At 41.2% G+C, this 21,267-nt stretch overlaps 1 gene segment (V, D, J or C); it reads right to left on the reverse strand.

Annotated features, from left to right (window-relative positions):
* Positions 1–2,130: 2,130 nt before the first annotated feature.
* LOC137098475 (T cell receptor alpha variable 12-3-like) lies at positions 2,131–2,499 on the reverse strand. The segment is given in 1 exon segment: positions 2,131–2,499. A coding segment is annotated over 1 exon segment (369 nt).
* Between the last annotated feature and the right edge of the window lie 18,768 nt (positions 2,500–21,267).

The raw sequence follows: 21,267 nt of genomic DNA on the forward strand, positions 1-21,267 counted from the left end.
TTTTCCCCAAAAACGTTTCCAATTGTCTATGTAGCCCACATCATTTGCTGGACACCACCTAGACAGCCAGCGGTTGAATGACGACATGCGGGTGTACATGTCGTCACTGGTCAGATTTGGCAGGGGGCCAGAGAAAATTACGGAGTCCGACATTGTTTTTGCAAAGTTACACACCGATTCAACATTCATTTTAGTGACCTCCGATTTGCGTAATCGGGCGTCATTAACTCCCACGTGAATAATAATATTACTGTATTTACGTTTATCCTTAGCCAGGAGTTTCAAATATGATTCAACGTCGCCCGCTCTGGCCCCAGGAAGACATTTGACTACGGCCGCTGGAGTCTCTAACTTCACGTTTCTGACTATGGAGCTGCCAATTACCAGAGTTATTTTCTCAGCGGGTGTGTCGCTGAGTGGGTAAAATCGGTTAGAAACGTGAACCGACTGGTGGTGAACCTCGGGCGTCTGTTTAGCATTAGATCTCTTACGAACCGTCACCCAGCCGGACTGGCTTCCCGGCTGCTCGGGAACTGCCGGGGGACAGCTAGCAGGGGCTACGCTAGGTCGGCCCGCACCAGCTACCGGGGCCTGACTAGCTGAGTTGTTTTCCATGGTGCGGAGCCGTGCTTCCAATTCCGTGAGCCTCGCCTCCAAAGCTGCAAAAACCTTACACTTATTACATAAACCATTATCACTAAAGGAGGCAGAGGAAAAACTGAACATAAGACACACCGAGCAAGTGAGAGAAGGAGAAACAGAGGGAGACAGAGAAGCCATTGCTAATGGATAACCGCTAAGCTAACGAAGCTAATATAAGATAAATGTGGAATTTGTAAACTTTAGCTGGTTATGTTTTGCAAAAGCAGGTGCTTGTGTAATACAAGCGTATGTTACGACTTAGTATTAATTCTTGTAAGTAAAAATAACAGCTACAATTAATCAGTAAAAGATCCTTCGGTAGAAACCCAAGAGTGTGCAGAAACAGGAAGTGACGCGATACGCTTACCGCACGAGCAGCCAATCCACCTCACGTTAAGATCCCGTAGAGACTAGAGACTGACTGACACAACAGTGTTGTCACGTGTGTCCTCAGTCAGACAGATTTCTGCACCGGCTTCATCAGGTTCAGAACTCTGACTCTCACACAGTGTTCGACATCAGCACCTTCCTAAACTCCCTCCACCAGGTCTACAGTCCCTCTCTCCCACTGAGCTCCTTGTGGTCCCATCACCACTCTCTGATCACTGAGCTCTTCAGCTCAGTGATCCCACGATGGTGAAACAAGCTACCAAACCTGCTCAGCTTCACTGCCAATATTCCAAAAACCCTTGAAGACAAAACTTCTATAACTTCAAATGCACTTAAACTAAAAAAATACAAACTAAAAAGTTTCCTATCTGTCCTAAGTTGTACTTTGGATGTAAATGTAAGAAAGAACAGTGTTGGTGGATGTTTGATTAATACAAACAATAATCTCATTCACAAAGTCAACATTCTACAACAATTACATTTAGTCATTTGCTTTTGTCCAAAGTAACTTACAAGCCAAGTACAAGGCAGGAAAAATCTAAGTCAAGGAAAAAACATTGAAGCAAAGTGCTGTGACGAAACCAGAAACAGGAAACCAGTGCAGACATTCAGTGGAATCAATCACTGCAGATCCAATGTTGATGCTGGTGTGTTGTATTGATAGTCCAGCTGGAAAGACTAGATCTTCAGTCTTGGAGAGGTTGAGGTGAAGCCAAGTCATCCAAGCAGAGATGTCAGAGACAAGCAGAAATGTGAGTCATCCAGTGGAAAGGACAAGAAGAACTGTGGGGTCAGCACTGATAGGAAAAACCATGTGAGTGGATGATAGAATTCAGGGATGTGGAGTAAATGAAAAAAGAAGAGAACCAAGATTTGAGCCCTTTGGCACACCGGGAGAGAGGTCATGAGAGCTAGAAACATGCCCCTTTCCAGGATACCTTGAAGTTTCATCCAGATACAAGACCAGATCTCATTATCTTAGAGTTCTGTAGTTGTTATACAGCAAAGAATTTTTTTTTCATTTACTTTAATCACCACTACATCTAAATGTAGGTGATGAATCACAAACCATGAGCGTGTAACAGTGTGTGTCTCCCTCTAGTGGAGATTGTGGAGTATTGTGTTGTCTTTGCTCCAAAGGTTTTTGTACAGAGTTGTGGTGTTTCCTGTCACTGTGGGCTGCAGAGCACAGTAGTACACAGCAGAGTCAGACACTTTAGCTGAGATGATCTCCAGATCCACACGTTTCTCTGTTTTATCAATGTGAGCTGAGAAATCAGAATCAGGTGGATGAATTGATCCCGTCTCTGTGATGTAGAGCAGGAACTCTGGTCTGGATCTCTGGTATTGTCTGTACCACTGGATATTGTAGATAGAACCTTCATATTTACACGTCAGTTTGATGTTTCTTCCCTCTGCAACAACTTCTTTTGTACTTTGTGGATTGATGCTGTTCATGGAACCCATGGCTGCAAAATGTGAGTATTCATGTCAGTTAGTCTGCAAGAGATTCTACCATCAAGAGACTCGACACAGGTTCTTGATTGTTTGTCACACCTTTGAATATTCTGAGATCCATGAAAACAACAAATGTCACAATTTTCTGTCATAGAAAGTGTTTTTACAAATAGACTTCTAGTAATTAAATGTAGAGGTAAAATGAGCCAATAATTGTTTGTCCAACTGACCTATAAAGTGAGACAAAGAGAGAAAGAGGTAGAGCAACATGTCTTTGGAGTAGTTGAAGCCAAACAGACAGCAGATGAACAATGTTGTTCCACTGCAGTAGAATGAACAAACTAAACAGCCTCTCTGCTGCACAGCCCTTCTCCTCAACATCAAGCTGATTGTGCTTTTAGTTCCTCAAACATTTCTGCTCTGGACACAAACAATCTCATTGGTTGACTTGGACTCAGTGGGTGGGACCAGCTAATAACCTCTAACTGCAGGCTGCAGGATTTTATGCCAGTTGAAGTTGGTAAATTAGTTTCAGTGATGTTCACTGCCAAGAAATTAAAAACAGCTTCATGCTTTTATATTTTTTTATCTTTTGTTGGATTTATTAAATAAAATGTTTTTAAATTGATCATTAAACCTACAAAACAAGTTTGTAGGTTTAATTTTAGTTTCCTACAAACACTTTTTGTAGCAATAACTGCCTGACAAATTCGTAAAATTATTTTTATCAGTTTTTCGAGAAATCTGACAAATAGTGTCCAAATGAGTGTCCTCATTTTAGAAGAAGACACCTTACTGTACCTGAACTGGCTGCATCATTGAATATAAAAAGAGAGAAAGTATTGTGGACAGACACTGCAGGTAGAAGACTCAGGTCAGCTGCCTCATGGGGATGGGTTTTTGCTAGTGTACGATCGTCAGTTTCTCTTGGACAGGGTCCACCAGGGTGAACAGGGATCAGTTGGTGAACTCAAAAGCCCACTTGGCTCGCTCCTTTTTTTCTCCCGGACAGGACACGGATTGTTTTTTCCCTTCGTTGTGCCCCGACACTTCCTGGATCCCCTCAAAGTCTGCCTGACACCTGTTGCAGGCACTGATGAGGGATTCCAGACCCTGCTCTCCTCGGCTCCACTCAGATTGGGATGAACCCCTGTAAAAGGAGGATGGTTCCTCGGGTCCCCCAATCCACTAAACCACAGGCCCAAGCTCTGGCCAGGTTTGCCCTGGTTAATGCCAGATTCCTGACAAACAAAACATTTATCCAGAGGGATTTCTGCAGCTCCCGTGGCCTGGACTTCCTCTGTGTGACAAACACTTGGAACGGTGCTGGTGAGTGTAGCGCCCAAGTGGAACTTTTAGGATTTTACTAATTTAACTCCCTGCGGGCTTCCGAACGCGGAGGAGGAAAAAATTATTTTAAATGTAAGCAGTGTTCCTTATCTTCTGCATCCTCTAGCTTTGAGGTGACTTTATTTGAGGTGGGTCACTCAGACTGTACTGTGTGCTGTCATCTACTGACCCCCCAAATATAACAAAGACTTCGTGAATGATTTGTTGGATAGAATCCTGCCTAATTATGATCGTGTCCTCATTGTCTGTGATTTTAATATACAGGTGTGTTGCCCTGATAAAGCGTTGGTTAGAGACTTTTTAGCTTTTATTGACTTAATCTGGTGCAATGTGTGTCTGGTCCCACACACGAACAGGGACATTCATTATATATATTTTTGCTGCCTTGTAACCTCACTTGTAAGTCGCTTTGGATAAAAGCATCTGCTAAATGACTTAATGTAAATGTAAAATGTAAATTATATCTTGTTCTGTCTCATAGCTTGTCTGTGTCAAAATTAGAAATCTGTATCAATGTGTTTTCTGATCACATTTTATTTGATGCAGATTTTTCCTGTGCAGCAGTTCTTGCGCTCCAGCTCTGCTCTGTGGGATTTTTAACTTCTGCTCAGTTTTCTGCTGCTTTCGACCAGATGTGTGCTCCTTCTGACACAACTGCTGTTGATACTAAGGAGGTTAGCTCCTGATTTCAGCTGCAGATGTTCTGCAACAGAGGATTTAATGAAATATATTAGGACGTGTTCTGTAGTAAAACAGGCGGAACGGATATATGTTAAAGAGAAAATAGAAAATGAATCGGGACCTAGGACTGAACCCTGTGGTACAACACAGAGAAAAATAACCAATAGGAAAGAAAGAGCCACAGATAATCTCTTTTAAAAGTGAGGCCTCTGGATCTGAATTTGTAGACTGTGAACAAATTAGAAAATCATTAGAAAACTTTATTTAATAAAATAGAAAAACAATTACATTAGTAAATTCACACATTCAAAGAGCAATGAAAAGAAAATAAGAATGTTGTGTGAACCAGTTTGACCTTTTAAAAAGGTAGTAGAGATAAAGCAATGATGGTGGATGCTGTAATACCACCAATATACCAGTATACACCAGTGATATGTGATATTTCTAAAGTGTAACACTGTTTCTCCCTCTAGTGGATGTTGTGGAGTATTGTGTTGTCTTTGCTCCAAAGGTTTTTGTACAGAGTTGTGGTGTTTCCTGTCACTGTGGGCTGCAGAGCACAGTAGTACACAGCAGAGTCAGACAGACGAAGCTTCTGGATCTTCAGAGGAACTGATGTCCCGTTGATTGCAGCATCAAATCTTTGTTTCTGGGAGTCTGGAGCATTATCTTCTGATCCAAAAGTATCACGTCGCAACATATACTTAGGAAAGTCATTAGTCCCTTGTTTGTACCAGAACAAATAAGCACCGGAGGAAACACTGGTCTCAAACGTACAGTCCAGTGTAACAGTGTCTCCTTCAGCAGCAGTAACATGTCCTCTTGTCTGGATCACTTTGTCTTCTCCTTTACACTCTGGGGAAGAACAGAACATGCAGAGGAAGAGATGAATCAATAAAGATGATGGATTAAAGCAGAACAATCAGCAGCTTTAAACAGTTACCTACACAGAGAGTCAGACACACAGATATGTAGAGTTGACTTTCAGTGATCAATGTCAATTTGAACCATAAACTGTTGTTATAGTGAGAATGATCAGCTCTAACTTTACAGCTCAGGAACTGTTTGTATCTCACCACAGCAAAGAGCAGCAAGAAGAATCCAGAGCCAATGTTCCATGTGTACAAGCAGGTGGAAATCAACAGGAGAAAGTGTGTGATGTTCAACCTTCAGTCTGACAATTGTTCTCTTCACAGCAGCAGTTCTTATTGACACAATGGTTGAACACCTACTTGATAATGTGGCCCTCTAGTGGAAGGAAAAAGTTCACTTCAACAATGTGGAAAAAAGGCTTCCAGCAGCTTGTCAGTGTGTCAGCTTGTGTTTTTGTATAGAGTTGTGGTGTTTCCTGTCACTGTGGGCCTCACAGCACAGTAGTACACAGCAGAGTCAGACACTGCAGCAGAGGAGATCTGCAGATCCACTTGAATTTTATCTCTTCTCGCTCTAACTGACAGTCGGGACTTTGTTGCATTTTGTGTTCCCAAGTGTGAGATGAGGATCTCTGGATGTTTTCCTGGATATTGTCGATACCAGTAGAAATAATCACTACCAGTTGCTTGTCTGGAGTATTTATAGGACAGAGTTACGTTGCTGCCTTCTAAAGTGAACTCTTCATTGTTGACTGCAGTCAGATCTTTACAGCTGACACCTGAAGGAAGAGAGAAATGTTGTTAAAGATGATGTTAAACTCTGATTTCCTGTTCCAGTGCTTTCTAACAAACAGTTGTTATTCCTGCTTGAACCTACCTTTTAGTATGATCACAAACAAAGGAACAATTCCACAGTACTGCAGTGAGAGCATCTTCCACACAGTATCTGTGGTCTGTATGGGTTAGATATTGAATGGATGTGACAGTGGGAGTTCTTTTCTCTTCTGCTCTTTGACATTGTTCCTCCCTGTTTGTGGGTTTCATTAGCAGCTGGAACCACAGTGACTGTGAGAAAGCAGGAATTAGCAGAATCCATCTGATATGAAGCTTTGGTTTGAAAACCACTTCCCTCCTCTTTGAAGAGGAGTCAGATATCTGGGTTCAGGTTTTTGTACAGCATCTTCTACACTTTGTATCACTGTGTTTGCAGAGCACACGAGGATCAGTGATGTACTGAGCTGTGCTCCATTTTGCTCCTTTAAGCAGAATAAACTGAAGATCTTGAAGGTCAGAATGATGCTTGTACCAGTAAAGGTCAGCCTAGTACTCAGTTGTTGATAGTTGCATTTGAGTTTGCCAGATTGTCCTTCTGTCCCACTGACTTCATCACCTTCAGGAGAGATTGTGTCCAGCTATTAGTCCTGGAAAAAGTAGAGAAAATGAAGCCATTAGATGAACATTGTTGATGAGGCTGAGAGGAGAAGACATTTGATCCTGTTCCAGCAGGTGAAATGAGCCAATAATTGTTTGTCCAACTGACCTATAAAGTGAGACAAAGAGAGAAAGAGGTAGAGCAACATGTCTTTGGAGTAGTTGAAGCCAAACAGACAGCAGATGAACAATGTTGTTCCACTGCAGTAGAATGAACAAACTAAACAGCCTCTCTGCTGCACAGCCCTTCTCCTCAACATCAAGCTGATTGTGCTTTTAGTTCCTCGAACGTTTCTGCTCTGGACACACAAACAATCTCATTGGTTGACTTGGACTCAGTGGGTGGGACCAGCTAATAACTGATGTTGAACCATCACAGTTGAAGCCTTTAAATGTGTTCCCTCTTTGAAGACCTGGTCAAGAGTTTTGCTAAGACAAGTAAAGAGGGAATTACAAGGATCTAGATGGGATGAAATAAAAGCATGGAAAATCATCTGCATCTCAGCCTGATTCAACAAATGTCTGAGTTTAGTTATGTTCATTAATTGAAATTAAAAAAAAAAGCAGGAAGGAGTCTTACACTCTACATGCTGCTCCAGATTCAGTGCCTGGTCAAAAATGACACCAAGGTTTGTGACTGAGGATCTTACAGACATAGGCAAAGAACCAAGACTTTTCTGCACCTTAAGGAAAAGATGAATAAGGGGACAAATAAACACTTGTTAAGCTGAAGATAAATATAAATTATTCAATTAGTCATGCCAGATTTGACAGTTAAATGACAGGTATAACTTGATGTCATCTGCATAGAAATATCTCTAAAGTTCCCAAGGGGAAGTGGGTACAAGGCAAATTAAATGGGAGCCAGAACAGAAGCTTGTGGTTCAGAACCTTGTGGTTCTGTTCACACCACACGACTAAGGTTCACACAAGCACCTTTGTCAAATCAATATTTAAACCAAGAGAAAAAAAACTGTCCAATGTCAGAATCATCATCACTGTGAATGTTTAAATCACCAACAATAAACCCTCTGGACCATTAGAAAATACTCAAACAACAAGTCTATAACTGCCTAACTTTCCTTACAGTAGCTTATACTAAGCAACCAGCCCTGTGTGCATGTCTAGACAGGTACAGTTACCTGCAAAGGTTTATATTCCCTTATTTTAAAATGGCAAAAAGAAAATAATCAATAAAATATTTAATGCCCATTGTCAGGGACCGAGCAGGTAGACACAGGACACAGGAGTAAAGTCACAAAAGAAAATGGGTTTTATTAACCCAAATGTAACATACAAAGAAATTTCCATTAATTAACAAAATGTGGGCCCTAAAAGAGGTCAACAAAAGATAGCTAAACTTAAACTATCAAACTGAAATTACAGCATAAGTTCTAATCACAACAGAGACAATACAGACCTAACTTGAATGACACCCAAGGGGTAACATATATATATACTAGCTGGCCAAACCAATATGACACACAAGGGGTAGACATAACAGTAACTAGACAAATTATAAACAAACTCTAGACAAACAGTTTACCAACACCATCCCATTACTCAAATATGAAAAAGCAATAACAAAATAATGAACCAAAAAAGATTTAATAACCTATAACAGCTAAAGAAACATATTCCCCATATTTTTCCCTCCCTGCGTCAAACAGGGTACTTGGTACAATCCAGGCCCAGTAGGAAGGATTTAAAGTTAATAAAAACCTCAATCCAATCTTTTATCTGGATGGCCAACACCCCTTGACCAGCAGAATGGTAACTCAAGAAAAAGAGAAATTAAATTAATACAACTTAAACTTAGTAACGAGAAACTAAACTTAAGGTAAAAGGTAAGTGAAAACATTACCAAACAAACTTAGGGGTGTGGCTGAGGCTGTGGCCATCACACCCATTCAGCTATACTACAAATGTTCCTACATCATAAATCTGTTGTTTAAACCTAAACCTAAACCTAATATAATATAATATAATATAATATAATATAATATAATATAATATAATATAATATAATATAATATAATATAATATAATATAATAATGTACATTCAGCTGCTTCAAATTTTCTTTTATTTTCACAAGTAGCAAAAAGTGATTGGATAAAAAAGTTATAGTAAAAAATTACATTTGTGCAAAAGTTTTCACCCCCTGATCCATTTATTTAAGCAGCAACCTTATAATGATTTCTGCTGTAGGACCATTTGTACTGGCTGTTTGTTCAATAAATATTATGTTGATGAAAAAAATTGCCCTTTCAAAATAAGAGGATGCAATTTTTGTACACAACTGTATGAGCTACACAAAGTATCATATAAGGCATTGAAAAATTTATAAAGTTAACATGTGACAAGGCAACACAAAAATAGACCATTTAAAATAATTTTATTTCAGAGATTAAATTACACTTCATTTTCATGATTATCAGCTCAAAATCTATAAGATTCAAACAGAAGTGTTTAACAAGCAAAATCTTTGTTGTCCAATGAAATAGTTGATCATTATGTGTCTTCTTCTTTAAATCAGTTTCACTTTTCAAGATTAAAGTGCAGCAAAAAGAGGAATCAACTGTAGTGACTGTGTCATCAAAAACCATCAGTGTAACATTGTGTGTCTCCCTCTAGTGGATGTTTTGGAGTATTGTGTTGTCTTTGCTCCAAAGGTTTTTGTACAGAGTTGTGGTGTTTCCTGTCACTGTGGGCTGCAGAGCACAGTAGTACACAGCAGAGTCAGACACTGCAGCAGAGGCGATCTGCAGATCCACTTGATTTCTCTCCTGGTTCAGTTTAGCAGTCAGTTGGAGGTTTGGAGTTTGTGCTTGTATCACTTCAGGCTCTTTAGTATCTGTGATCAGCAGCAGATACTGAGGAGCTGATCCAGGATCCTGTCGATACCACTGAAGATTTTGAGCTTTAACTGAATATTTACAGGACAGAGTAACACTCTGACCCTCTGATTTAACCACTTCACTCCTGATGGCAGTAATATCATCTTCCAACGTGTTACCTAGTGAGAGAAACAACTTGTTAGATTTAGAGAGACACACTCACATATCCATCATATGATCAACATATTAACTTCACACAATCAGTTTGATATGAAAAGAATTGATCCTGTTAACAATACACTGAGTAATTATTAAGGAGGAAGTGATAACGTCTTTGAAATGTTACATTCTGAACTTCAGCTACAACTACTGAACTCAATCTGTCATGTTTAGAAAATGTTTTTGTGTTTCAGCTTCTTTCTCAAGATCATACGTACCTATGAGAGCTGAAAGAAACAAAACTGCAAAGAGTTTTTCCATGTTGACAGTAGAGAAATATAGTAACTGAATGTTCAGTTTGAATTAGCTGAGAGTTGTTCTATGAGTTTGGTTTGATCTGATGTTCACAGCTGGAATCAAACCGTTCTCTCTCAATCAGACACATCTGTAGTCAGTAGGAGGAGACTCACATGTCAGATTATCTTCATTCCTACAGTTCTTCATCACAACTGTGTCTCATGATGGAAAAGAATCTAAACTGTGTCATCACAAACCATTAGAGTGTAACAGTGTGTGTCTCCCTCTAGTTGATGTTGTGGAGTATTGCGTTGTCTTTGCTCCAAAGGTTTTTGTACAGAGTTGTGTTGTTTCCTGTCACTGTGGGCTGCAGAGCACAGTAGTACACAGCAGAGTCAGACACTGCAGCAGAGGAGATCTGCAGATGAAACTCTTTAGTTGGTTTGTCATGTTTAAAAGACAACCCTGCTTTTGTCTCTGAATATTCCATGAACAGAAGCTGTGGAGGTGAACTGGACATTTGTTGATACCAGTAGAGGTTGTTGACAGAGCCTGAATATTTGCAGGAGAGAGTCACAGTGTCTCCTTCCAAAGCTATGATGGCATCTTTAAGTGGTTTCAGTAAATCCTCAGAGGATCCTGGGAAGAACAAACAGAGTTCCCATCATGTCATTTTTACACTTAGTTTATTACAATGTAAGTCAAAGAATGTTTAAACAGTGTTTCCCAAGTACATTGGTACATTTCACTCATCAGTATGAAGTGAGACAACCATCATACAGATGAACAGCAGCAGCATCATTTTCACTTGTGCTGAATGAACAGTAGAGAGCAGACAGCAGCTGTTCACTTCATATTCAGCTGTAGAGCTCCTCCTCCTGCTGTGTTTTCATTCAGGCTGATGGAAGCTTTAAAAAGACACTGATGCTGCTTCATCATCATCATCATTGAAGTTCAGACTGAGGAAGAATCTGTAGAGAAATAACTTTCTGAGGAATCAAACAGCTTTGACTGCTGCTATTGTACAAAAATGGTGAAACAGCTTCATGTTGTGGCTCATCAACTTTTTGCCTCTGTACCAAGTGGACCAACTGCCCTTTCTGTCTTCATCCTCTTTCTGTCTTGTCTTCATCCTCCTTATGTTTTTCCTATGTTCATCACCTTCATGTCTTTCCTGTCTTCATCTTTACTAATTACCTGCACTTCCTGTTTCCCTCTGTCTGCTTCCTCTGACCTTCTCTCTCTCACCTCTCTCATCTTCTACATTCATCAGCTCGTCAAAGTTCTCCCTCCACCTTCTTAACACACTCTCTTGGCTTGTCAGCACATTTCCATCTGCATCCTTTATCACTCTAAGCTGCATCATGTCCCTCCATGTTCAGTCCTGCTGTCTGACCAGTCAATTTACAGTAAGTCTGTTTGTCCTTCTTTAATGTTCAACTCATCCATCTAATCATAGGCCTTTTCCTTAGTCTTTACAAACTCTCTCTTCACTTTATTTCACATCTTCTTGTATATTTGTCAACTTTCCTTGTCTCTGTTACTATCAAATTATTTTTTGCTTGTTTCTTTTCTAACTTCCTCATTCCACCACCAAGTCTCTTTGTGTCCCTTTCTCTGTCCAGATGTCTTACCAAGTACCTTCGTAGCTGTCTCCTCAACACTTCTGCAGTAGTTCCCAGTCATTCAGCACATCTTCACTGCCACTCAGTCTGATTCACCTTCTCTCTGAATTTCACAAAGAAGTCTTCCTCTTTCACTTTCCACCATCGTATTTTTGGTTCGGTCCTCACTCTGCCACCACTTAACAGTCTCTGATCTCTTTCAGGCTGCATCTCCTGCATAGAAAGTAGTCCATCTGTGTGCAACTTCTTCCACTCTTGTAGGTCACACAGTCTCCTAGTTGAAAAAAGTAAGTTGAGATGGTTTAGGCATCTATTAAGAATCCACCTCCTATGGGACGTCTTCCAGTCACGTGCAGCCGGTAGGAGACCCCCTGGTAGACCTGGCCTGGGAACAACTCGCAATCCTGCTGGAGGAGCTAGAAGCCATCGCTGGGGAGAAGGACATCTGGAAAGCCATACCAAACTGCTGCTGCCTGACTTTACATAAGTGGAAGCTAATTAGATTAGATTAGATTAGATTCAACTTTATTGTCATTACACATGTACAAGTACAATGCAACAAAATGCAGTTTAGGTCTAACCAGGAGTGCAATAGCAGCAAAAGCAGGATATCCAGTTATTGCATAAATAAATAAGTTAGTATTGTACAGTGTTGTAAGTGGATATGTACATAAATAGAAATTTAAGGAAAATGGATATATACAATGATATGCAAGGCTGTGGTGAGCTATAAACAGAAGTAAGAATATAACAATAATAAATAAATAAGGCTATGGTGGGCAGTAGTGCAATGGATATAGTGCAAGTACATTATGAACAGAGGCTTTAAAGTGATAGTAGTGCGGTGTAAGTGATTGCATGTTTTGTAAGGTGCAGTAGTAAATGAACTGTTTGCAGTGCAAATGAGCAGTTTGTGGTAACATAACATAAACGTTATGTGTAAATAGTCCAGTAGTGCAAATGACATTGGGAAGGGGGGGTTATAATGGGGGGGCCAGTACCTGAGGGGCAGAGGGATCAGCGGGGTGCACAGTTCAGTAAAAAGACAGCTCTAGGGAAAAAGCTGTTCTTCAGTCTGCTAGTCCTGGTTTTGAGGCATCTGAAGCGCCTGCCGGAGGGCAAGAGAGTGATCAGTCTATGGGCGGGATGAGAGGAATCCTTATAGATGTTGTGAGCTCGACGCAGGCAGCGTTTCCTCTGGACGTCCTCCATGGCTGGAAGAGTAGTCCCTGTGATGCACTGGGCAGTTTTCACCACCTGCTGCAGTGCCTTGCACTCTGCAACAGTGCAGCTCCCATACCAGACTGTGACACAGTTGGTCAGGATGCTTTCTATTGCACAGCCATAGAAGTTCACCAGAATATCCGAGGACAGCCGATTCTTCTTTAGTGTCCTCAAGAAGAAGAGGCGCTGGTGGGCCTTCTTAACTAGACTGGAGGTGTTTATAGTCCAAAACAGGTCCGCAGATATGTGGATCCCTAGGAACTTGTAACTGGAGACATACTCAACAGCCGTTCCATTAATGTGGATGGTGTCATGTGTATTTCTTGACTCTTTCCTGAAGTCCACAATGAGCTCCTTTGTCTTGGAGGTGTTAAGGAGCAGGTTATTGTCATTGCACCATGTGGCCAGGTGCTGAATCTCCTCCCTGTAGGCAGTCTCATCATTGTTGCTGATGAGACCAATCACCGTAGTGTCAAGATTCAAGATTCAAGATTCAAAGTGTTTATTGTCATATGCACAGATAGAACGCATGTTTCCCTGTACAATGAAATTCTTACTTTGCCCTCCACTCTGAATGTCACATAGTAAGTAAGATGAGAATTTACAAAAAATAGAAATAAAATAAAATACAAATAAAATAAAAAGTAAAAAAGAATAAGAGTCATAAGGGTCATCTGCCAACTTGATGATGGTGTTAGATCCGTTCACAGGCGTGCAGTCAGAGATGAAGAGGGAGTAGAGGAAGGGGCTCAGTACACAGCCCTATGGTACACCAGTGTTGATTGTGGTGGTGTTGGAGCAGATGGAGCCGGATCGTTTTTGCTGCGGTATATTGGTCAGGAAGTCCATAATCCAGTTGCAGAGGGAGGTGTTGATGCCCAGGTCAACAAGTTTAGCTATTAGCTTGGATAGGATGACCGGGTTGAAAGCTGAGCTGAAATCAACAAACAGCATACGTGCGTAAGTGTTCTTATTGTCCAGATGTGTTAGCACAGAGTGCAGTTCCATGGAAACGGCATCCTCTGTGCTCCTATTGTTGCGGTAGGCAAACTGGTGAGAGTCCAGTGTGGATGGCAGATGGATGGATTGATAATGACTTCTTTCTAAAACTGGGGACAGACAGGAGGGCGTCATTCTGGGAATGAAGAGTACAAGATGGAATATCAGGTTTAAGGACATTAGATTTGTACAAAAGAGCACTTCCATCTAAGGCATTGGTCACTAATAGGCGGACCACGGTCCGGGTCCAGACACAGACTCCATCTGGACCCAGAGCCGGGCCCGACATATTGAGTTTTTATTCAGTTTTGGCGGAGATCACGTTTCGACCTGCGACTCTTTTCTGACAATCTTTCTACACTGCTACTTAGGAACAGGGACATCCTGCCTTTCTCTGATTGGCCAGTACTTGTTGCCAGGTTTAGGCTCGAGGACTGAGATTCGTCAAGGTGAAAATGTCAGCCAATCACAGGCAGAGTAGTGCAGGCCTTCACTGAATAGACGTGTGGGAAACCTGCATTCTGAGTGAAAACAGCAGCAGTGACAGGGAGAGAAAAAAATATAAAGCGAGAAGACAAGTGAAATTTTAACTCAGTGTGTCATGACTTTTGCTAAATGGTGGAAAACCAGACTTTTAGACCTCCTCAAATCATAACTGACTACCCCTGATCTAAGGTTTTATATGTGATCAGAAACAACCTAAAGTCTGATATGACATGAACGGGGAGTGAAGGGAGTCTAAAATTATTGTAATATGGTCAGATTTTCTGGATTTAGTTAAAATTCTAGCTGCAGCCTTCTGGACCATTTGTAGACTTCTAGTACTAGTTCAAGGAGACTGAATTTAGTCTGCTAGACGTTATCATCACAAACCATCAGAGTGTAACAGTGTGTGTCTCCCTCTAATGGATGTTTAGGTGTATTGTGTTGTCTTTGCTCCAAAGGTTTTTGTACAGAGTTCTGGTGTTTCCTGTCACTGTGGGCTGCAGAGCACAGTAGTACACAGCAGAGTCACACAGATGAAGCGTCTGGATCTTCAGAGGAACTGATCTTGATTGTGAATTCAGTGTGGATGAAAATCTATCCCTGAACTCGTCTGCTGTGTTTCCTTGATCCAGTCTAACTCGACTCAGTATAAACTTGGGCCTGTTGTTTCCATCCTGTTTGTACCAGTAGAGATAATTATTAGTTGAACTGCTGTTGTACTGACAGTCAAGTGTTCCTGTGTCTCCTTCAGTAACAGTCCTTTGTCTTTGTGGTTGCAGCACGTTGTCTTTTTGTCCTCTGCATTCTGTCAAACACCAACAAACAGTATCAGTGTGCTGTTAAAGAATCCTGTCAATGTTGGATTGTTATCAAAGAAACAGAGTTGTGTTCATACCAAGACACATAGCAGCCAGCAGCACTGAGATGAACAGAAGCGTCATATGTGCAGTGTTGAGGAAGTGTGAGCTACAGCAAGTAGAAAGAAGGCTGTGATCTCTGTGTTTAGTCTTCATCAACACTAAGTTGGTGGATTAGAAGGAGGAACCTGATCATTCACAGCCCTGTGTTCTTCCCCCTACTTGTCTCTTCTGCTCTTTGACAGTGTTGCTCCTCCCTGTTTTTGGGTTTCATTAGCAGCTGGGACCACAGTGACTGTGAGAAAGCAGGAATTAGCAGAATCCATCTGATATGAAGCTGTGGTTTGAAAACCACTTCCCTCCTCTTTGAAGAGGAGTCAGATATCTGGGTTCAGGTTTTTGTACAGCCTCTTCTACACTTTGTATCACTGTGTTTCTAGAGCACAGTAATAGAGAGATGTGTCTGCCAGGGTCAGTGTCTTTATGGTCAGTTCAGTTGTTGAAGCTGAGGTTTGGGATTCATATCGAGAATCAGGGATGTGTTTATTATTTCCACCTTTCCCTTGTTCCCAAAGTATAAACTGAGGAGCCTGAAGGTCAGAATGATGCTTGTACCAGTTAAGGTAAGCATTAGCATAACTTGTCTGATAGTTGCATCTGAGTTTGACAGATTGTCCTTCTGTCCCACTGACTTAATCACCTTCAGGAGAGATTGTGTCTCCAGCTATTAGTCCTGGAAAAAGTAGAGAAAATGAAGCCATTAGATGAACATTGTTGATGACGCTGAGAGGAGAAGACATTTGATCCTGTTCCAGCAGGTGAAATGAGCCAATAATTGTTTGTCCAACTGACCTATAAAGTGAGACAAAGAGAGAAAGAGGTAGAGCAACATGTCTTTGGAGTAGTTGAAGCCAAACAGACAGCAGATGAACATGTTGTTCCACTGCAGTAGAATGAACAAACTAAACAGCCTCTCTGCTGCACAGCCCTTCGCCTCAACATCAAGCTGATTGTGCTTTTAGTTCCTCAAACATTTCTGCTCTGGACACACAAAGAATCTTATTGGTTGACTTGGACTAAGTAGGTAGTACCAGAGATTCTCTAACATCCAAGGTTCAGTTCAGACAGACATTATTTCTGATCCAGATCAGCTCTGCCTCAGAGAAATATTTGTTAGAAATATTATTAGTTTCACTTCTTCACACTGTAGTTGGACCAATGAAGGCCACAGTGGAAGGAAGTTTGATCACTTGAAGGTTTAGTGACGATGATTATTTTCCTCTCTGGATGTCGTCAGTTTGTTTCTCTTGATCGACATAGATCAGCTTTTAGATCAGTTTGCAGATGATTTTCTGTGTGATCCAGTTATAATGACAAAGTGAACTGAATTTTTGAAACGTCTGTAAGTTTATTAAAAAGGAAATATCTGTAATATCACATGTACATAAGTATTCAAGCCTTTTGCAACAACACTTAACATTAAGCTCAGGTTCCTCCCATTTGACCAATGGACAGACAATAAAAGGCCCTGTAGTTGATTTCTTTTTAAATTTGGGGACAGACAGGAGCCCTGCATACTATGAGCCATGAGGACAATATGGATTAGAAGGTTTAAAGAGATCAGAAAATTATGAAGGAGCACTTCCATTTAAAACAGGTGTAATATGGTCAAATCTTCTGAATTTAGTTAATAAAATTCTAGCTGCAGCCTTCTGGACCATTTGAAGACTTCTAGTACGAGCTCTGGAAGGCCTGACAAAACATTACAATGGTCCAGTCTGGATGATACAAAGGCATGAATGAATATCTTTGTATCAGATATGGACAGAGAAGTTTGGATTTTAACTATGATACGTAGGTGAAAGAAGACAGTCTTGGTGGCATCTCATGAAGAATAATAATGAGCTACAGTGAACAAATTTAATCAAATACATTCTTTCACATAAAGGCAGTTGTAAGTATTTATAACATTGTTCCTAAAGCCATAGTGCAGCTGCTACAGGAACAAACCTGTTCACAGATTGGGACCAACAATTTACTGGAAATCGTCATTTATGTTGAATTTCTTAAGTCGGCAGACAGAGAGAGGAAAATAATTCCTAAGAAGTTTCTCTGAGCAGCTCTAACGTTTTCCTTGTATAATGAAAATAAAGTATCTAATCTAATAGCAATTTGAGAAGAATCTGCCTCCAGAGTTGTAGCTGTCAGATGATTTACTTTCATATCCCAACATGAACTTTATTAAAAAAAAAACATCTTACAACACCGTGTTATTATCAGAGATTCCTTCACTTTTCTTAAACCATCAGCTTAAAAGTGTGTGTCTCCCTCTAGTGGATGTTGTGGAGTATTGTGTTGTCTTTGCTCCAAAGGTTTTTGTACAGAGTTGTGGTGTTTCCTGTCACTGTGGGCTGCAGAGCACAGTAGTACACAGCAGAGTCAGACACTGCAGCAGAGGAGATGATCATAGTGATTTGTTTATCTTCCACTTTAATCCTGTATCGAGGATGTGGAATAGTTATAACTCCGGATGCAGAGTGTGAGATGAGGAACTGTGGTGGTTTTCCTGAATGTTGTTGATACCAGAAGAAAAAATCTCTGGCATCAGCTTGTCTGGAGTATTTATGGGACAGAGTAACGTTGCTGCTTTCTAAAGTGAACTCTTCATTGTTGACTGCAGTCAGATCTTCACAGCTGACACCTGAAGGAAAAGAAAACTCAGTTATTTCATCACATAACAGATTCAAAAAACAAATCACATGTTAGTAGAATTAAAATTGTGCTGCATATTCTGACCTGTCAGACTGAAAAGAAACAGTAGAGGAAATAGAAAATAATTAAGCATGTTGAACAAAGTTCAGGTTGGGCTGTGTGTTCTGCTGAACACCAATATCTTCTCTCTTCTATAGATCAGTAACAGCTCAGCTCCTCCCTGAATCTCTGTCAAGTCACTTTGCTTTTTCATTAAAAACAAATGCAGTGTTTGGAGCATTGATGAAATTAATGAACTACTACAAGAAAGGAAATGATCTTCACTCAAGACTTCAGTCTGTCCTGTGTGGGGAGGGGGGATATTTGGCTGTTAGCAAATTGGGGGAGGGAGGGGAGAAAAAAGAAGAGAGGAAGGGGGGAAAGAGAAAGAAAAGGAGAAAAATTCAATATAAAATCCATAAAACACAGTAACAGTAACATAGAAAATGTTAATACTTCAGCATACATTGAGATGTGGTTCAAATGTTTTGCCCCTAATTAATTTTAAACATGAACTAGGCCAAATCATTAGAATCACATCTTAATATAATTCACTTCAGCACAGCTCAACCACCCATTATTACCTCAATATAAACACATAGTAGGATTACAGATTATATTACAAATCTCTTAATGAAAACTGGTAAACCTAGTAAATGAAATACTGATTGTGCACGTAACACCCTCTTGCCAGGATTTGCACCTGGAGTCTTCCACCCAAAGGATGGATGTGTTGCTATTACACCACAAGAGTTGTGTTTTGTTTGTTTTTTCACTTTTTTTTTAAAGATAGACTGCAAACACAACAACTAAAGACTATATAAATAAACAATTTAAAACCTGACTTTATATAAAACTGAAAACAAAACACATACTAACAAATTTAACCATCCCATGTAAAGTCTCCCTCCACTGTGCCAAGGATAGTCCTGAGGCTGGACAATACCACTGCCCCTTCAGCTGAGTGTGGCCAGTTGTTTTATTTTTTGCCTTTCCACACTCCTTGCAGGAATAATGGTAGAGGTCCTTTGTGAGGCGCTTCCACTGTGTTTCACCCCTGGCTACTCTCTCTGCATCTTCAGCTGCACTTTTCCGCCTTCTCAATACACGCTGCCTTGGCTCAGTAGTGGTGCAAACTTTGCAGTTTGTAAGCGGTAAATAAGATGCAGGAGAGGGACATGGAGTGGGTGGGGCAGGTAGGTAAGATCCAGGTGGTGGTCTGGGCCATGACCATAAAGGCCAGTTAGACGCCACTGACCTGTCTGAGGTGCGCTTCCATATTATGAACTCCCCTCCTGGTTTTCGGGCTCTTCAAACACAATGTTCTCATGCCCATGCTCCACAGGAGCAAATCGAAATCAACGAGATATGACCAGCGCCTGTACAATGAGTTGGGTTGTATATTCCGTGATTTAGGGTCTGATCTTCCTGATGTTGTAGAGATCAAATCTGCTGCCCTAGAGACTGAGGAGATGTGGTCCTTAAAGTTCAGTTGGTCGTCGATGATGACCCTCAGATTTTTGGCCGCTTTAGTGGGGACAATCACTGTAGATCCAATATTGATGCTGATGGTGTGTTGTGTCGAAGGTCTGGCTGGGAAGACAAGGACTTCGGTCTTCGGTTGAGTTGAAGATGTCTCTCAGTCATCCAGGCTGAGATGTCTGAGAGACAGGCAGAGATGCATGATGAGACAGTGGAGTTGTCCGGTGGAAAGGACAGGAAGAGCTGTGTGTCATCAGCATAGCAGTGATAGGAAAGACCATGTGAGTGAATGATGGAACCTAGGGATGAAGTATAAATAGAAAAAAGAAGAGGACTAAGAACTGAGCCCTGCGGCACACCGGTAGAGAGGCTATGAGAGTGAGAAAGATGCCCCCACCAGAATACCTTGAAGGTTCGTCCCGATAGGTAAGAACGAAGCCAGAGATGCCTAAGTCAAAGAGTGTGGACAAGAGGCTATGATGGTTCACAGTGTCAAAGGCTGATGATAGATCAAGTGGAATTAAGACAGACGATTGACCTGTGGCTTTTGCAGCTCGAAGATATTCCACAAGTCAGGCGTGCAGTTTCTGTGGAAGCCAGACTGGTTGACATCGAGGAAGTTGTTCTTGGAAAGGACGTCTGAGAGTTGGTTGAAGACTGCTCGTTCCATTGTCTTGACCAGAAAAGTAAGGAGGGAGACAGGTCTGTAGTTCTCCACTACAGAGGGATCAAGAGAAGGCTTCTTGAGCAGTGGGGTAATCAAGGCCTGCTTGAAAGAGGTTTGAAAAGTCCCTGTTTTGAGAGATGTGTAGATGACTTCTGTAATAGCTGGCATTAGTGCGGGTGTTACTGTTTGAAGAAGAGTGGAAAGTATCGGATCCAGAGTCCAGGTGGTCGGATGGTTAGAGAGGAGGAGGGTGGATACGTCATCCTAAGTCAGAATTGCAAATGATTAAAGCAATGCAGTGTTGAAAGAAGTTAGATGGAGGTCATCATCTGGAGGAGAGAACTGTGAGCTGATGGCTGCCACCTTGTTGGTAAAGAAGTCAGCAAAGTGGTCAGCAGTGTGAGAGGTAGATGGCGGAGGTGAAGGTGGGTAGATGAGTGATTTGAAGGTGGAGAACAGCTTTCTGGTGTCCAAAGTGTTTCTGAGCTTTTCCTGGTAGTAATCGATCTTTACCCTGGTGACACTATGAGAAAAAGGTCCAAGCAGATCCTGATACTCAGCAAGGGCACATGGAGTCTTGGATTTGCACCACTGCCTCTCATCACTCCTGAGCGTGGTGCATTGTTCATGCATCCAGTCAGTGAGCCATGGATTAGAAGCTGAGGGACAAGTGGGTCTCGAAGACATGGGACAGAAACAATCCAGACACGATGAAAGTGTACTGCCCTTTTTTAGAGAATGTTGTTAGTTTTCACTTGGTCTCACTGTTGCTGTCAGGTTTTTGTACAGACTGTTCATGTTTCCTGTCACTGTGGGCCTCACAGCACAGTAGTACACCGCAGAGTCAGACACTGCAGCAGAGGAGATCTGCAGGTTCAGTTGGGTTTTATCTCCACTCACTCTGACAGTCGGGACTTTGTTGCATTTTGTGTTCCCAAGTGTGAGATGAGGATCTCTGGATGTTTTCCTGGATATTGTCGATACCAGAAGAAATTATCGGTGGCATCAGCTTGTTTTGAGTATGTGTAGGTCAGAGTAACAATGCTGCCTTCTAAAG

Source organism: Channa argus, chromosome 14 (assembly GCF_033026475.1).
Source record: "Channa argus isolate prfri chromosome 14, Channa argus male v1.0, whole genome shotgun sequence".
Classification (NCBI taxonomy): domain Eukaryota; kingdom Metazoa; phylum Chordata; class Actinopteri; order Anabantiformes; family Channidae; genus Channa; species Channa argus.